General features: G+C 39.8%; 4 protein-coding genes across 8 annotated transcripts; 2 read left to right on the top strand and 2 right to left on the bottom strand.

Moving 5' to 3' along the window:
- Positions 1-43: 43 nt before the first annotated feature.
- On the top strand, positions 44-1036 carry LOC115770590 (coiled-coil domain-containing protein 124). Of its 3 annotated transcripts, none has more exons than XM_030715920.1 (3): positions 44-113; positions 188-633; positions 706-1036. In XM_030715920.1, exons 2-3 carry the CDS (start codon positions 188-190, stop codon positions 890-892), a joined length of 633 nt encoding a protein of 210 aa, XP_030571780.1. In that variant the 5' UTR covers positions 44-113; the 3' UTR covers positions 893-1036. The 3 variants fall into 3 exon arrangements, with proteins under 3 accessions (XP_030571780.1, XP_030571781.1, XP_030571779.1); XM_030715921.1 differs by having other exon boundaries at positions 67-113; positions 185-633; XM_030715919.1 differs by having other exon boundaries at positions 76-633.
- A 6538-nt stretch (positions 1037-7574) lies between these two features.
- On the top strand, positions 7575-12254 carry LOC115770878 (mucin-17). Its single transcript, XM_030716314.1, has 2 exons — positions 7575-9830; positions 9904-12254. Exons 1-2 carry the CDS (start codon positions 7575-7577, stop codon positions 11962-11964), a joined length of 4317 nt encoding a protein of 1438 aa, XP_030572174.1. The 3' UTR covers positions 11965-12254.
- A 607-nt stretch (positions 12255-12861) lies between these two features.
- On the bottom strand, positions 12862-16039 carry LOC115770706 (poly [ADP-ribose] polymerase tankyrase). 2 transcript variants are annotated; one of them, XM_030716102.1, is made up of 11 exons: positions 15711-16039; positions 15502-15657; positions 15245-15442; positions 14971-15183; positions 14821-14841; positions 14595-14712; positions 14461-14541; positions 14116-14402; positions 13872-13957; positions 13746-13815; positions 12862-13688 (listed from the first exon to the last, which is right to left on the bottom strand). In XM_030716102.1, the coding sequence occupies exons 1-11, from the start codon at positions 15837-15839 to the stop codon at positions 13215-13217; spliced, it is 1833 nt and encodes a 610-aa protein (XP_030571962.1). In that variant the 5' UTR covers positions 15840-16039; the 3' UTR covers positions 12862-13214. The 2 variants fall into 2 exon arrangements, with proteins under 2 accessions (XP_030571962.1, XP_030571963.1); XM_030716103.1 differs by lacking the exon at positions 14821-14841 and having other exon boundaries at positions 12863-13688; positions 15711-16032.
- Positions 16040-16372: 333 nt separating this feature from the next.
- Positions 16373-18580, bottom strand: LOC115770707 (rho guanine nucleotide exchange factor 4-like). 2 transcript variants are annotated; one of them, XM_030716105.1, is made up of 5 exons: positions 18499-18580; positions 17996-18428; positions 17779-17941; positions 17613-17719; positions 16373-17542 (listed from the first exon to the last, which is right to left on the bottom strand). In XM_030716105.1, the coding sequence occupies exons 2-5, from the start codon at positions 18205-18207 to the stop codon at positions 16441-16443; spliced, it is 1584 nt and encodes a 527-aa protein (XP_030571965.1). In that variant the 5' UTR covers positions 18208-18428; positions 18499-18580; the 3' UTR covers positions 16373-16440. The 2 variants fall into 2 exon arrangements, with proteins under 2 accessions (XP_030571965.1, XP_030571964.1); XM_030716104.1 differs by having other exon boundaries at positions 17996-18566.
- Between the last annotated feature and the right edge of the window lie 18 nt (positions 18581-18598).

The following is an 18598-nucleotide window of genomic DNA, read 5'->3' as shown; positions in this document are numbered from 1 at the left end:
CGTTTGTTGGATGAAAATATTTATAAAATACTAAAACCAACAATGAAGCCCTGGAAACCATATGTTATCAAAATTTTGTCATTGTTCAGAAAGATAGTGGATTGTAAAATCAGGTAGACATAGTGTAACGCGGTTATACTGCTTTTGTAAACAATCAATTAGTAAAGTATATAAAATGCCTAAGAAGATGGGAATGAACTCAAAAGCAGTGGAGGCTCGTGACCGCAAGGATGCCAACAAGAAGGCCATCCAAGAACGCAAAGCAAAGGAAGCCGAAGACCGTTTGTGGCACGACGATGACAAGAATCTTGCCAAAAAACAACAGCGTCGTGAAGAAGAAGAAAAAAAACGGGCTGAAGCTGCCCGTCGTAAGGCGGAATCAAAAGCGTTATTGGATCAGGAACTAAGCTCAATAAATACCCAACGCAAGCAGCCGCTGGCTAAAATTAATCGTCAACAAATAATAGAAGAGCTGGAAAAGAAACAACGTGTTATGGATGCAATCAATGAAGCCAACAAGCCCTTGGCCCCTCGTGTTGTACTACAGCATAACACCATTGAGGAGAATCTGAACAGATCTCTAGCTGATGCCAATGTTGCCACAAATGTTGACCAGGCCCTGGCAGTGCTTAGGTAAGTGCAACAAGTTAATTCAATTCTTTTTGTTTTGTTTAACAAATGGCAAATACAATTATCTATTTTTAGTGTCAAAGATAATGATGACGACAAGCATCCAGAAAAACGTATGAGAGCGGCCTATAAAACATTCGAAGCCAATAATCTTCAACGCATTAAAGCTGAAAATCCTTCATTGCGTATGTCTCAGTGGAAGCAACTTTTGATGAAGGAATGGAATAAGTCTCCGGAAAATCCGTTTAACCAGGCTTGTTGAAAGACCGCAGCCTATAATTTAGTTTGTGAATTTATCGTACTATTTTGTTCAATTTTTGACTGCCTAGCAGAAGAGCCCATCAATTGAAAAAAAAAAGAAAACTACAAAATGTAAAATAATTATTTAGTTTATGCTTAAAATTTAATTTTAGAATGCAAAAATAAATTTGCCATATTTATTATCCAGATATTACTATTGTCATATCGTTTATACGAGCACATACACCCTATTTCATTTGCAGAAATTTCAAGCCCTCAATGATGATGCCATTTACTGCCAAATTACTGACATTACGGTTGTGCAACGAACGAGCAATGGTACAAACCTGATGGCACCTAAATATGTGTGTACCAACTACTTTTATGTGTAATAATGGCAAATATAATTAACGATCGCTTTTCTTTGCTTATTAAATTGTTAATGTTTTGTTTGCTCGACTTTTTTAACTCAGGTCTAGTTCCGGTTACGTTGGTTCGAGTAGCTATGAATAAGATATGAATGTGCTTATAACACAACCATTAAATTTCCGCTTTCACTAAAATTAAACATAAACATACACAAAGGATATGCATATTCGGTTCATCATGATCTTTGAGGATGAAACAAACAGAAATCAAATATACAAGATACATAAATGTTAAGGAAATATAAAAAGATGTAGTTATATTTGTTTTGGCTTAAAGAATTAATCAAATTTTTATTAGACATTAATTTTGAAGTTTTTATTTACATTTTTTAATGAGAAGCTTAAAAACGTTTTACTAACCGCTGCTCGGTCAAATGTTTCACAACATAAATCCACATGTTAAGTTAACAGCAACAGCTTTAACAGCCTCTGTTAAGCGGGCAGCTGGTGTACAGCTCATTGAGCCATTCATTGGCAGTGCTTTCTTTTTTAATAAAATTTCTTTAGACGCATCGGTGCTTCATTCTTCATTCAGTGCGAGACCGTTAACAGTAACAGACGCGTCTTCCAACCATAGAGTCATTAAATACGTGTAAGAGAAATGTAAAACTTGAAACCAATACAATATTAAAATTTGTTCGACGTGTGAGTGTGTCGAGCTCGAGTTCAACTAAAACTAAAAACAGAAAAGAAAATTGTCAGGCGGCAGAGACGAAAGATAGAAAGACGTGGTTGGAAAATAAATTGAATTTTGTATGCCGTCGACATCGGAAATCGCAAACGGTAATTGTGCCCTCTCGCTCTGCAGTGGATTTTAGCGTTCGGTCATCGCAGGTGTACCGCAAGAGGATTTTCTACGAAATAAATTTAACGAAAGGATTGCCAATAGCTTGTAAGCATAAAGTGGGAACTACATACATCGCTTAGTGAAATCACTATGACCAAAAAGATTGGGCACATATGAAAATGGTTTGAACAGTTTCATCTAATTAGTATTCCGCATACCACGCCTAAAACGCATTTTGTGAAAGAATGCCAAAATTAAACGCAAATTACTCAAATTACACTCAAATTTTACTGTGCGGCGTATTGTCCAAGTTTTTGTCGGCAGTCTTTCGTTTCATTCCGTGCCCATTAAATTGTCTGCCTTTGTTGTTCTTCATAGTTAAAGTGGGACTTATTAGTCTAGAGCTCTTATATGTTGTTGACATTGTTTTTGTACCATTTCTTTGGCCTTAATACATGTTGCACTACTTGGTGCTATATTTTTTGTTTGTTTGTTTTTTTGTCATCTTTTCTAGTCGCATTGACCTTAAATGTGTAACGATTTCTTCAACTTTTACGTATGTTTAATTAACGCGTATGCAGTTTAATTTGTATATATTTGTACTTTATGCGAAATGTCTTCAATTCATGTATAAGTCTTAAGCAAAATCCCAGAAGATTGCGTGATTTGTGTTTCTTTGGTTATACAACACAAAATTATGGAGATGCAGAGGTATGCACGCGAAAGACGTTGCATATTACCGCGTTATACACATTCTTAAAGTAAACAAACTAATTTGTTTTTAAAATTAGATTATTAGATCGCATTGCCTCAAGCCGTAACTAGCTGCAATTGAAGCAAAGCGAAACGCATCTGTATCAATTCAGTCGGCCAAGTTATGTAGGTTTTACCCAGTTATGTGCCATAAAGTCAAGTGACCATAAACAAGCTACGTAAGTACCAACAAGTCCAACCAGCGCTGAGCCAAATTTCTTAATAGAAATCTGAGCAACTGAACACATATAGTTCTGGATGTTTTTTTTTTGTTTTTGGCTAGCTCCGAGGTCTTTTAATTAAATTTAACCTGAGTTGTGTAAATGCATAATGGGCATATGGAAACTGGCGGGTGGGCACATTTCGAACTCTTATTGGGCTTATTTTATATAGTGAGTTTGGCATTCTGATTGGTATTTCGCTTAAATAGTTTTGTCCACTCTCATAGCTCTTTCCCTTGATCTTGTAGTTTGCATTGTGGTAGCTTTGATTGGCCAACTAATTACGGCTAGTTTATAGTTTCTTTGTGACTAACCCTTTATGAGCAGCAGCACGAACTTCACTTCGTAAACCAACGACAGCGACAATTTCACATATCTTTTGAATGTGGTATTTGAATAAAAACTTAACTTATAAACTTATTTCTTATAGCCAGCTTGTCAATATTTACACCCATTTGATTTATGGCATAATGCATTTCTGAATTTTCATTTTAAGGCTCCTTTTAATAACATTTAAGTTTTCGATGAATCTCAGATTTTTCTTGCTATTAATAGACATTTGAAATGATTCACAGCAGTTTCCCAAGCCAAATTTAAAAATTTCAATCAACGAGCCGAAACCTGCTTTTAAACAACCACAACGACAAATCATAAAAAAATCATATACATACATCCATGTATTTGTATGAGTGTGTGTTTGTGTGTGTATTTCTGCAAGTGTACGTCTTTATGTAAATTTGAATGACCGAGGCCGATTACGCACCTTAAAAAGTGAAAATTTTGGCATTCTTTTTTTTTTTTTTGTATTTTGCTTTCTGTTTTTATGAGATTTGATGGCAAAATAATAAATGCTTTGAAGAAACTACCGATTTTGAAGACAAACTTTTCAAATAAGTTAGAAAAAATGTGGGTTTAAAGTGCGCACAGTTAGATCCTTTGTTTTCTGAATCAATCAAGTTAACATAATTTGATTATGTAGTACAAAAATGTTAGCAATACTTTAAAAAAAAATGTATTAGCAATAGTTATTGCCAGTTCCAACTGGAATTGAGATGTTTGCTACTCAAACATCATATAAATACTCAGAGACTCGGCCAGGCCCAGGTCTGTACAACTGTGCACATTCCATTCTCGAAGGTAAAGAAGAAGAAGTAACAGCGCAGTGGAGGCAGGCATTGGCCATCTCCAGTACTTGGTCTTAACGGGGTCAGCTTTTTAATGCTTAGACGGGGTTTGTTTTGGCAGGGGTTTAGTTGTCTGGCGTTAATTCAAAAAAATAAAAAGTATGTGTTGCCGATAAGAGAGCAGTGTGCAGCTATGAAGAACTAAATAAATTTCACTGATTTTCATGAAATCTTTACGGGTCTTACCACTTCGGCTTTGCCACTTAGTTTTGGCTACTCTGCTATATAAAAATTATTTGGTTTTTTTCTTTCTTTCTTTGTATTTGTGGTTAAAGTTGAGCATAAAGTCGTCTGCGTGTGCGCACCGCGTCAGAAGTTGAGCGAGAAATTTTGACTGTCAAAAGTGAAAGTTGCAGCTGCAGCCAATGCCGTTGAAAGAAATGTAGAAAAGCGGTAGCTGGGGCCCCGCCTGATGAATCAACTCACAAGCGGCAGTTTAAAGTTGAGGCTTGCGAAGCGCCAAGGTTTCTTTAAGCTGTGATTTTTTGTTTCTCATATTATATTTGTTGCTTAGCAATCGCTTTAGTCTCAACATTTTCGTAATTATGTTTTGTGTTTTACATTTTGCTGCTGGAATATTATGTGATTATCCTCATTAACAAATTGGGTTTCTTTTTCTCTAAATATCAACAAATAAATTCCCAGGCTGTGTACTCAGTTGAAATGCAATTCAGATGCATCTTCGGTCAATAATTATTATACAAATTTAACATATTTTCGGCAATACGTGAAAAATGGGTCAAATATAAACAGTTCATCGAACTTTAAGCCAGTAGAGAGCAAGCAATGCCAAGGCGAGCCATAACTCTTTTCAATATTTAAATTTAATTAAATTAGCACTTTCTACACGTTTCCCCTGCAACGGCCGGCCGTATAAATTGTCGGTGCTTCATATTGAATAATAATTTTAAGCAATTAGCACAGTGACCCAAATGCATACATTAAAACATAAATAATTTAATATATAATGCGGCGACAGCTAATCTCAAATTAGTAAAAATGTACATTTTGGCTCTCAGTGACATTACATACATATCATCATATCCATACATCAAATATGCAGTTAAAGAATGCGATTAACACACAAGCACTCAAGTTTGTGTCTTCAGTTTTTCGTTTTGCACCCTATAACTGACAATATGTACTGGTCTTGAGGAATGCATTATTGACAGGTTTTTCGTGTTTTTTAACATTTTTTTTTTTTTAACAAAACCAAACGAATTGGCTTCATTTCTTGCTCCGTTGATATCTTTATATCCTGTGTACCCAAAAATGATTAAAAGGGTATCAACAAATATTTGTGCACTTAAATGTTTAGAGAGCATGATGTATTTCTTTTTCTGTGTGAACATAGATCTATGTGCGCTGTGTGCTGCTTGGGACAGTTAGCTAAGCATTTAATACTAGAATAGACAAGTAATAGGTAATACTTATCACAATTCCCGTTGGCTATGAAAAACTTACTATATAGGATTGCAAATTTGAAATCCCAATTGGCTATTGCCCAAGAAAAATCTCTGGTCAGCATTAAGCACGAACTTAAATACTTTTGTATTTAGTTTCCAGTTGAATAAGGCAGATGACTAATTTAGATCTGATCATAGGGTATTTTCCTGCCGCATATTTACAACTATATCATTCTTTCCTGTTCTTACCGAGCATGGCGATAGAAGAAACTGTCAGGTTGTCGTCGACGGCATTATCGATGGTGCGTATCGCATATTGTAAAGTAAACAAGTTTCCTAAAATATGACCCATTTACCCAGTTAACCAGTGTTATGATCTGCGATATTGAGGCATTCGCGGTGCGTCAATACAGAAGCAAATGCAAATAGCTTCTTTAGTTAGCTTCGTGTTTGATTGTAGAAATACTCGCATAAAGCGCAATTACTGCAAGACATGGTCTTTGAGAATAATTGACTATTCGTTTGACAATTTAAATGAAAGTTGATCGGTATCCACACGCACCACTTGCACTCGCTGAAAGCGGCAATAAAACTTGTCCCAGCTTAATGGGCATGCAGAGCAGTTGTGGTAATGTGTTGGCGTTGACAATTGTCTTGCCACAATTGTTTCTTGGCTTTTGAGAGCAAATCTCTGCCAACTTCCACAGTTTAACTAGAAGAAGGAATATTACTTTCGCCTATCTATTAAGAAGTAGCCGCTATCAAAAAGACCTCCCCTCTCTCTCTTTTAAGAATCTAAGACTCCTCTGCATTTGGTGACTTTAGCAGGGTTGGTGGATGTAGTCAGCCTTGTCTTAAAAGAATACACGTGTATATATGGCGATTGTACGGATGAACAGCTGGGCGGCGTGATAGACAATGCCAAAAACCAATTTCCTTTTTATTTTCAATAAATAATATAAACGGGGACTCTTTTTAAATAGGCAAAATCCCTTAAAATTGTATAAGTACAGTACATTACTGTATACAGGGATTTCTTTTAGAGTGCTATCTATCCGACAAGATTGATTTTACTTAGGGATATGAATTTAAGATGTAGAGGGGGAGGGGTTGAATGAGGCAGCGACACAGAGAGAGAGAGAGCGAGAGAGAGAGAGAGAGAGAGAGATAGATAGAGAGGCATTACAACTTGTTAATAAAATATTTATATTATAAAACTGTAAGATTTACTTGAATTAATGAGAATGTCATAGTAAGGCGACCTTGTAAGATACTCTTTCTCTATTTGGCAGCGTGGCAGGAGGTGAACACACATACATGCATGCATAATGACATTCAGAAAAGTAATGTTAACCTGGTCTCAATTTGGTACAAAAGTTAATAATAACAATAATAATATTACATTTGCCCAGCTTAAGTATACCCTAGCTTACCATTTTAATGGGTGCAGAGTATTATAACGCGTATGAACCAGCCAAGCAGCGTCTATTTGAACAATTTTCACTTTTTCTTTTATTTGCTGATTGTTTGTTTGTTTGTTGGTTTTTGTGAAAACCAAGCATGACAGTCGCTCCGCAAGAGTGGAAGTGCCATTACTAAATTTGGTGAGCTCTAGTTGAATTGAAGTCGGCATCATAAGAGGTGGCATAATCTTAAACTGTTTAGTCAGGCGAGAGTGTTTATTAATTCTATTTTTAAATATGTTTAAACGAGCTTACTTATAGCTTATCAGCATGGGAACACAATATTATAAAAATGAGCGAAATTTTCTATTAAACGAAATATTGACAAAATTGCGAGCTGAGTTTAATATAAATCTCTTGTTAACATTTTTTTGCTACATCATCCTTAATGAATAAGTTTCTTTTTAATGTAGTAACATATTTCAAATGTTTTCACTTGTAGCTATCAAAACCAACTGCAATATGAGAGCCAGATGTTGGATCGTTGGGCTGCTCATGCTTATATGCAAAATAAGTCAAAATAAGGTAATCGCATCGGACCAAACATCCTCTGCCCTGTTGCCATTGGAGGCACGCAGTGCTGATCTTTCTGCCGAGGAGGACGTAATTTCCAGCAGTTATGTTCTACCGAATCAGATCTTTAATGATGGCAAACCATATTACCCGCGGCAAGATCCGATTTCGGGTCAATTGGATTTCTCTGCTAAGAAACCTGCTGGTATTGAGCCAGAGATAAACGAAGTTCTTAACTCTAAAGAGAAAATTGTGCTTAACGGTATCTCCACTCCGAACATTCACGACTTTCTCAATCTACCAGTCAAGTACTCCTCATCAAAGTTCGTATACCCGTTAGTCTCTAGTTCGTATGCCAATTTAAAGTATCAAGGCAGCAATAAGAACTACATAACTAACAAGAAACCAACCACGGTGGTAGCGCCTGTAACACCGATGGCGCCCAAATACCACAGCGAGAATTATTTCACGGTGTCGTCAACAAAACTTATGCCCGTCGCGCCCACAGAATCGAGCTCAACATCTACAGTAGCCTCCACGTCTAGTCGCCCAACAAACCCAACTGTGTCCTCCACGTTGGCTACAACAACCCGCACTCCAACTACGACAACAAGACGAGCAACCACTACACGTCGACCTGTTCCCATATCCGTAACGACAACGAGTCAGCCAGTACGATCGAGTACCACACGGAAGAAGTTTGTCCCAACAAGAAAACAATATACGCACAGTACAACCTCAACGAGCAGCCCAAATACGACTGATACAATAGTGGAGCAACAACTGCCTAAACAGCAGCCCAAGCCAACACAAACTAGCAGCGCTGTGACATTTACGACCCATCATCCAACGCCACAGGCCGACATATTTCCCACTGAGCCAACGACTAGCGCCAAAATGTATTCAACCCCTAGCGTGCGACCACTTCTGGTTAGTGGCGATGATTTTGGCTCCAGCTCAACCACGCCGCAAGCATTGACACCAATTGTTGACAGCACGAAAATTCCAAATCTTGACCCGGCGGATGTCTACCATACACTAGGCCAGAAAAATAACAAGGCCCAGCAGCAGCAATCGGCTGCTAAGCCAACGATGACTTTAAGTGACATTTTTAACAACCTAGCTGAGGAGGAGGTAGCAGTTGCCAATAATTACCAGCAGAATCAAGGCTTCGATTCCCAGGGTAATCTTATAGAGCCAATCGCACCATCCCAGCCGTCGCCATTTGCTATGCAGCCGCAGCAGTCACATCCGGCTACGACCCAGAACCAGAACCCATACTCTACCGACCAGAAACTAATATCAGCTGGCCCCGAAAGTGACGACAATCAGTATGTTTCGTACCAGGTTCAGCAGCCAAATGTTATGCAGTACCGTCCCATACCGGGTCAGATCAATAACGTGGTCATCTCTCCTGGGCAGCAGTCGGCATCCTTTGTGCTTGGCAGTCAGCAGCAAGTGAGTCATCCCAGTAATGTGAAGAGCGAGGGACAGTTTTCGGTGGATACCGGCAGTGTACAATATGGTCAGGTTATCAACGAGGAGATAGCCAACATTAAGCGTCCAATGCCTTCCAATCAACACCAACAGCAATTTTCATCGGCACAACAGCCAACTCCTCCAAGCATCTATCAACAAAGGCCCAACTATCATTCCAATACAAAATTTCAAACGAACACTAACATCGCGTCTGTTGCTGCTCCTGAGACTCCTCTGACTGGAAACGCAGCTGGCCCTGGTAGTTACCAAGAGCTACCGCCAGAGGCACCCACTCCATATCAACAACTGCCGTTGATTGGCTCAAATTTGGGTCTGAAGAAACAACCCTCAAAAGTAGCTGATGAAACCTTTTCCACGGCTTTGGCTACCCCACCGAAAAATCAACCAGTGCACTCCACAATGTCAACGTCAGCCCAAGTTCAACCGCTAGCCACTAGCCAAGATACTAAGGAGCTGTTAGTCTCTACCAATATACGGTTCCCGTCTAACCAAGATGATTCACTTAATATGCCTCCTGCTGGCGTTGCGCCTGGTCCACCAATCTCTCCACATATCAATGGTCATGCACAGCCACTGAGTCTACAGCAGATACAAAATGCCAATCCGGTGGTGTTTCCGAAGATCAGCGACGAGGAAGCTACTGGCTCAAATGTTCAAATTCAACAGCACGAAGTAGTCAATATCAAACAGCACCAACAACAATTGGTAATCTTAAAACTTAAAACTTGCCTTGGCTACCTTAATTATGTACTTACATTTAATTCCTTCCATTTTGCAGACATTCCCCACACAACAGCTGAGCAAAAATGAACAGCCCTCACAAGAGATGGTACCACCACCCCGCTATGCTCCATTGCATCACTCTCAGGTGCAACGGCCAAACGATTCACCTTCAGCGCCCTTCTACAAAGAGTTCGATCGCAAGTCTCAGACTCAACCTCAGGCCGGCCCACGTCCCAATGTAAATCTGCCCAACATTCTACCCCAGTTCCGCCCCAACGCTAAAATCTCCATTGGTCATCCGTCAAACTTGAAGCAGGAGCCCGGAAATATACGTCTACCCACGCAAGGAATGAGAGCGCCCTACAACCCTTCCACTGCACCACAGTTTTCGAATAGACGACAGCCCATGCAACAGCCACAGTTGCAGAATCGTTATCCCTTAAACCGCATCTCAGAATATAGCGCTGTTAATAGACGCGTCTATCGACTGCCACCCAATGGTGGTCAAAGAATGCCTCAATTGCGGGATCGCATGTATTCTCGTCGACCCAACGGTCCGTTGCGTGCGATCGATGGCTACTACCCAGTCGAGCGTCACGCGCCGATTACTCCGCAACCATCCAAGCTGAATAGTGGCGATCTAGACGATTATGAGGAGGAAGATCTGGTAATAAATGATCCACCTCAGACACCAAACAAGGATATCCAGAATACGAACGAATCAAAACTGGAAGCAGTCGTTACGCTGCAAATGCTGCAGTCACAAAAGAAACCTCTGAACGGTGACGACACTGGAGCCGGTGAAATACAAGTAACAGCCGAACATAACCCGCAAGAAGCTTTGGCCACTAAAGTAATCGAGCAAACGTCTCATCCAAAGTCTAAATTAGCAAGTCAAAGGGAAACTGAAGGAATTGCCAGCGAAAACAGAGACTCGATGCTACATCCAGAATCGGCGGCATTGACTGCCGTTGAGTATCAGAATACACCTTTCTCGGTAATTCGCGAACAGCCCCAGGAGCCCATCTTGAAGAACAAAAAGCCTCAGTCCCTTCAGCAGCAGGCAAAAATACAGCCTCTACACAAACAAAAGTTCCCATATCCGATTGAAAAGCCTGATCCGTCATACACTGAGCTGCAACCCTCTCTACAAGTCCCGGGTGTGCTCGTGGCGCCACGAATTATAACGGCCGCTCTCAATACCGGAACAGAAGCTCCCATTGCGATTGCATATACCCCAACAGAGCCGAACCCTTACCCACGTAGCGATCCTACGAAACAGGAACAACAGATTGTGAACGTCAAATATGAAATGAGGCCTGAAACACAGACCGAGGAAATACTAGGGAATGATTTTGATTTACGTGGCCACAATTTCGAGAAGGACTTTATGGCACCCTTTTACCCAAGCGTTAGTTTAGGAGGCGCAAGCACTGGCGTGACAAGTAATCCTACGCTGAGCAACTGGAAGATTGTTCCATCTGCCTCTGAACAAAAACTGTACGAAAAAAATAGCATAAGTCGGGCCGATATTGAGGTTGCGGCAGATAAGAAGCAATTACAACCTGGCAATACGACCAATTCATCCACTGAAAAGCATTCTGAACTGGACAGTTTCCAGCCGCAATTACAGGGAGGCTTCAAGCCAATTTTCCCAGCTGATTACGTGCATACGGAACAGAAGGACACAAACTCGTACGGCGAAAAGGTGCAATCCACTGAAGATAATAACAGGCCCATCGCACTTGCGCTGGTCGGATCACAGACAACACCCCCACAGACTATAAGGACAAGTGCTACGACTTCTGGTAGCAGCACCACAACTGCCAGCACAACAACAACAACAACAACACCAACAACGCTTATTCCCGACAATACAAATACCTCAACAGCGGAAATTGATAAGAAGGGAGAAACAACTACGAAATCGCCTGTGAATCAAAGTGGGCCAACTATCAAAAAAAAGTCAACCTTTGAAACGAGTCTAGCTGCTCTACTTTTCGGTGATGATGACGAGCTGGGAGATGGAGCACGCAAGTCCTTTGATAACGAAGAAGCATCAGTTAGGCCTATTAATGTGGCTCGCATGGGACCGCGAAGTCTTGTGCTTAGCTAAGTGGCAAGGGAATGATTGACTTCGCTTAGCAGAATTATAGTTTGTAATATTTATTAAAACAAAAAAAATGTATAAAGCTTGTGAGCGAATACTGTTAAATTGCGTAACTACAGCTTAACTTTAGTTGTAAGCTCACAACATGCTAGACGCTAGCCACCAATGAACTTACACTTAAGACTTTTGCGAGTCTGATTCGAAATATACCCGTTTTCGTATTGGACTCCCGAATCGTCGCTATCGAATTACACGCATGTATTCAAATCTACGTACAAACCTCTTAAATGCATACCTAAATACATATACCGAGACGCATACATATTTATTATACCTTTACCTGTAATAATAAAAAATATGCATATATTTTTAAAAATTAAACAGAAATGAAAATTTTAATATGAACTTTTATCGTAATGGGAAGGGATCTTACAGATTGTTAAAACCCTTTTAACCTTTATAAATTCAAGTGCTTTTTGCGATTATTCGCTAACACACCTATGCGTTAATTTTAATTTTATTCATTTAATTTCGAAAAAGTTGATTTATTTTCGAAGATTTTAATAAAAAGTTATTAACATTTTCATGTAAATCGAACATACGATATTTATGTAGGACTATCGTCAATACAAAAATCTTTTATCCTGTCACCACGAGGCGTTAAACAATAGTCCATAACTGTAACAATAATTAATATCATAATTTGTCATCGATACTTCACAACTATCGTTACTTCATTTTGCAATGGGTCATCGGTATCATTTATAAGCATTAAGTATCGATACTATCGCTTTGTTGAAAAGGTTGCGCATTTTGGAAGTGTACCCAGAGCATAGCAATTAATAAAAGTGACGTCATAGCTAAATCTTTCGCATATTCATTCCGCAACATTCCATCCAATCGTTAAGCTCTATTTTGTCACAAGACTTTATTAAATGTAAAATGAATGAATATGTACATATATTAAAATCGATATAATTAAAGCACTTAATAAATGCGTGCACCTTGTTCAACATTTTTATATATGTAACATATAAACTTGAACATATATTTTTCTCTTACGTACATATATGTGTATCTACAGCTTACCTCAATATATTCTTATTAGTTTGTGTTTCTTATTGGTTTTGTAGAACAAATTGTGTAGGGGCAGTCAAAATAGAAAATAAATGTTTTTTTCTTAAAGTGAAACTTAACTATGTTTACTATCGTAATGTTAATCATATTTACAATGTAGATAATAAACTAAACCTTCACTAAATGTTAACATATTTCATTTCTGCATCAGAATCTCGAATCAACATCAGTTGTTCCAATCGTTCGATTCGTAATAGCATATCCTCCTTTTCCTTCTGCACCACATCCATACGACGTCGTAGCTCTTCATTATGTCGCCGCAGCTCGTGCAGCTGCCGACCAATTTCTGACGATGTCGGCAATGGCATCACGTTGGGACCCTTCGTTGTATTGAATTCATTGCCAGTGCGTAAATTCGAACGCATGGGTGCAGTGGCTGAAGGCTTAAGAACAGCTCCATTGTTGGTGGATCCCACAGCAGTTCCAGCTGCTAAGGAGGGGCGCAGTTGAATAGTTTGTACGGTGCCTACTTGCCCACGCAGTGTGCTCGTCGTTGCGGGATTGTGTGTAACTGTTGAGGCTATGACTTCGTTCAGCAACTGCTGCTGCTCATCAATAGCACCGCTGTCAATAGGTCTGGATGGTAATTTCAGCTAAATATAAAAACATCTGTTATAAAATATATTGTCAATAGTAACATGACAACTCACCTGACGAGACTGTAACTGTCGCATGTTAACCAATTTGGTACCATCGGCAAGTTGGCGTACCACTCCAGAGCTACACAATAATATATTAATGTAAATATAATCATATAAAAACACACAAAAACTTACCTTGCTAAGGTTGCAGGTATTTTTTGTAGAGATTTTGGCTGGTCGCAAAGTTTCTTGAAGTCGGTCAACGATATAATTCTTATGTTCTGTAAATAGAAGCACAAGAAAAGTTACAATTTTTCATTGTTATCAAATAACTTTTCGACATGGCAGCAAACAATTAAATAAAACCGGGTCACTTATATACATATTTTTTAAGGACTGCAAGAGTCAAGTAGAGAATGGAAAATGTTATATTACTAACCTTGTTTTTTGTAACACCACCTGCTGGACTAGCTGACGATGACTCCTTTTGCTTGATGACGTTCATCCGTATTTTTTGAGGAGACGAATTTTGGATAGCTTGATTTGTACTGGGATGCAAACTGATTGCGTTGTTCCTTAAGTTATTGTTAATAGATCCGTTTGTACTTTGTTTTACATTTGAACCACGGTTCGTTTCATGCAGCAGCATACGTCCACCCTCTGAGAGCACCAGCTGTCGGCCATTTCGAAGAGCAGTGTTTAGCATCTTTTTCGAAGCTTCATCGTCTAGAATATCGATCAATTTACGAAAAGATCAACTTCCTTGGAATATAAAATATACTACCTATTTGATTGTCTTGCATCATGTCTGCAATACCATGCGTCTTAAGCATATTTAAAGCAGAATTTCCCAGCATGTTAGTGTCTATTAGAAGAAATATTATTTTCACTTGTGATATTAGGGAAAGAAAAACTTACGGCCGCGTAATGTCTCTAAAACATCCATCTTGTCCTCCACCGACATGTCGGCGTCGTCAAGACTTCGTATTGACTTAGACTCATCCATAATAGAATTAACTGCATCGCTGGTTTCTTTCTAGAAATTATGAAAAAATGTTTTTGGACAGAATTGGATGTTTTGAAAAATAAAAATTACATAGTTGTGATACGATTAACATTCTTTATATTATAATATGTCACATACTTTTATACAGCGCACCTTTTGCTATGGGTTGCAGTCAGGAATAATAAGACAAAATTAAATGGACATTTTATTTTGATTCTACCTTGGTTGATTTTTAAAGTATTTAAAATCACTGGCTTTTTGATAAAAGTGTGTCGACAAGGTACTTACCTCTGTCTCCTCGTTGAATTTGCGGTTAGCCTGAGACTGGCGAGCAGCTTCCAGCTCCGCCAAAATATCTGCCTGTTCAGTTAGCACGGCCAAGGCGATGGGGGTTTTGCCAAATTTGGAGACTAGTGTTACGTCTGCCTGACTTTTAAGAAGCATGCGTACAATACTCTTGTGCCTTTTCTCCACAGCCCAGTGCAGCGGTGTCATGCGAAGCTGTGCAACAAGAATAACTCAGTTCAAAAGCCAATCCAGGCCGTAATTAGCTGGCTCTCACCATATCACGTGCATTCACGGCACACCTCAGCGCCAGAAATAGGCTAACAATTCGCTCGTGTCCGAAATAGCAAGCTAAGTGGAGTGGCGTTCGGTCCACTTTTGTCTTTGCCTCCATATTGATGCCGCCTTGCAAGAGAATTTCGCAGATTTCCAGCTGATTGTTCATCGCAGCGAAGTGAAGCGCCGACATACCCAGCTAAAATTGGAATATTGCAGTTACATTTATATTATTATACTATTATGTGTTTGACTCACCCAGTCTGATGAAAACGGAGCGCCATGAGCAAGCGCAGTCTTTACGCCAGGAACATCGCTGTCTCGAGCACATTGTAAGAGTTGCTTTCCCAAATCAACGACTGTTGTTGGCCCGGGCCCGTTGCCCTTCTTTAATAGAAGCTCACCCTCGGTGCGCTACGGTGTTTATTTTATAGTTGGAAAACTTTAGAATATGCTTTATTACTTACAATTTTATATTTTTTTAGTAAATTGGATAGCTGCTGGTTGACGGATTGCGCCTCCATTGCCACACTGCCATCAGCGCGCAATGTGGCCACAACTTTGCTGTTTCCCGTGGCTCCAACAGCGCTGTGCATTTTAGCTAGCAAACACACTTTCAACAACACATGCGACGTTTAAATAACATTACAAATTGTCAATATTTTTGGTAAAGTACAATAAATGCTAACAATTTATATTGATCATCTGTATTATGTGCGAGAGTGGGAGAATACGATCATCCATTTGTTGATCTTCTATCGATATGAATATCGATGTTTACAGCGTCCTCTATTTTTAGCAGTGTTCTCTGGCTACTATACATTGGCACCCTCTTACTTAACATAGCGTCCTCCACTAGGCTTACTTGGTACTCCGCTACCGATAATCATAAAAAGTATCGATATATACCAATATCAACTCTTCAGATATTTACCTTCAGCAATGTTAACGATTGATGGTAATGTTAAAAGTTAGGCAGAAGGAAACACTCGTTAGCAGACCTGTTCCGCGAGTATGGGCTCTCTGTTGTTCGACGGGTAAACGACAAATAACGGCATTTTTTGTATAAAAAATGTTAATTACCCGTTTTAAAAATAAAAATATTTGATATCTTGCATTTTCTACATACCGGCATACCCATATATTTAGCGATTTGTAGTTTATATGATTATAAATAATAATGAATAAAAAGATTAATTAAGCAAACGAGCTGCCAGTCTCAATTTGCGCGGAAGCAGCCTGTACGCTTTCGCTTGTTGTTGATTTTGAATCTGCGTCAAAATCTGGATTGTGAGTTGGTAACGGATTCGCCGTCCCGTTAAAGTTTTTCAACTTGCGGAACCAGTTGCTTAGACGGCGAAGACTCAGCGACCAGGCTGAAGATGATATGAGCATCTGCCCAGACCCATGGCTGGTACTGGCAATATCATCGTTCCACTGTGCGCAAGAGCGATAGGTTGACTTGACCGTGAACTCCGCTCCTGAATTGTCACCACTGGAGGATAAGCTGCCCATTGTGTGTTCACAATCTGGGTACTCGTATTCCGATTGGTCAGAGAAGTCACCCGGCTGTTCCTCATCGAATTCATTAAACTCAAATCCGGTCATCTCGGAAACTTCCAGAGTCTTGCCACTAAACTGTCGCTCCAGGGCAAGCGCATTGAGAAAGGCATGTTTACGAATGGCGGAGCGAAAGCTAAAGTCGTACCACTTCTCCCGTGACTGGCAATAGAAGCGTAGCATGTTCTTGACAGTGGGCCCAAACATGTTTCCATCCTGCATGTTCACGATGCGACAGCGATCCAAAAAGATGCGTCCCCTATAGATGAACTGGCTACGCTTGATGATATCCCGTTTGCAGTATATCAGCTGGTTATCAAATAGAAACAAGGTGCAACTGCTGTTCCACATGTTCTGGTTTTGGCGCATGGCGTCCCCCTGTAAGAAGAAGCGTGTGCTGTGCAGGCTCAGCAGTGGTCCTTTAAAGCTCTGGAAACTGCCCTGAAGCCGTGCAAGAATCTCGCTTTGGCGTCTACCCTCGTTTACAGCTTCAGTGATGCCACGCATCTTCTTAAGCGCCATTTTAACGGTGGAGTGCGTATCAGGAATATCAAACTGGAGCACATCAATATGTTCATAGTCTAATATATCAGTTTGCACACCAAGCTTATTCCCGTTATTCTTCAAAGCATTCCTAAGTAGTTCGTTGAGGTGCAGAGGATAGCGACAGATGCGCTGCACTGGCGCTAGCAGATGCGCAGATAGCGGTAGTTTGGCCAGGTTATCGGATTCGCGGCAGCTTTGCGATTTATTGATTAATAATTGATTAATGGATTTTGCAGCTCAAATTGAAATGGGCAAAAACTCACTTCTCCAGGATTGTGCGAGCTTCCGTGATGCGTTCGTAGGTTTCGAGCTCGACAAGAGCACGCGAATAATCATTGCAGTAAGATAAATAGCATAGAAATCCTTTATGCTAGTGGCAGGAATTTCACTTATATAGAAAATTGCTATTATTTGACGGTACACACTCACCATCTTTAGAAACACCTTCGATATTTGATTCTGCTCAATGCCTTGGCGCAAAGCTTCCAAAAACATTCGCTGAAATTTGTATATGGCCGTTATATTTGAAAATATGAGCCCTATGCTGCTGGCAGAGAAGATGTCGAGGCGGTTGCTCATGGCAGGCAAATAGCTTGAGATAGAAGTGGAATGGTTATTTGCTTGGAGACTACAACCGGTGACTCACCCGTTGCAAATGGCAGACAGTAGCTTCACGTAATTTATTTCCTTTTCAAGCAGCTCATGTATAGCAGCGAGCCGTAATGCATCGAAATTTTCGTGTTGGCAGGACGAATGGGCCAAAAACAGAGATGGCTCGATGACTTTGGGTGTGATGTTTTCCTGATTCTTCATTGTCGTGATAGTCTTGGTTTTGTTTAAATCTCTTGGGATTACCATGTTCACAATGACCGAAGACAATCTATTTAACGACTGTGAGCAGCAATACGCATAAAGCTTTGACAAATTTCAGAATCGAGTATTCTATAGGACTAGCATGCTCCCTACTAACGCATCCAGGTCTCCAGGTTCCCAATTCCTTTGACAATGTCTCGTTTGAAGTTTCCCGCTCCAAATGCAGCTCTTGCGGAGCAGCCACTTCCGCATAAACGGGATAACAGCTGTAGGATAAGTTCATGTGCATCAGTTACGCATGACTCATCGATAGCCAATTAATGCGATTGTGCGTACGCGTTAAGAATTTTCAGCTATATTACATAATTTTACCCAGGAATTTAGAAACAGATTTTGACAAGCGTTTTCTAAAAATTAAATTTTCAACAGTTTTTGT

This window comes from Drosophila novamexicana, unplaced genomic scaffold (genome assembly GCF_003285875.2).
Source record: "Drosophila novamexicana strain 15010-1031.04,08,12 unplaced genomic scaffold, DnovRS2.1 tig00004560-arrow-pilon, whole genome shotgun sequence".
NCBI lineage: Eukaryota > Metazoa > Arthropoda > Insecta > Diptera > Drosophilidae > Drosophila > Drosophila novamexicana.
This window is presented reverse-complemented; position numbering and strand designations above follow the sequence as displayed.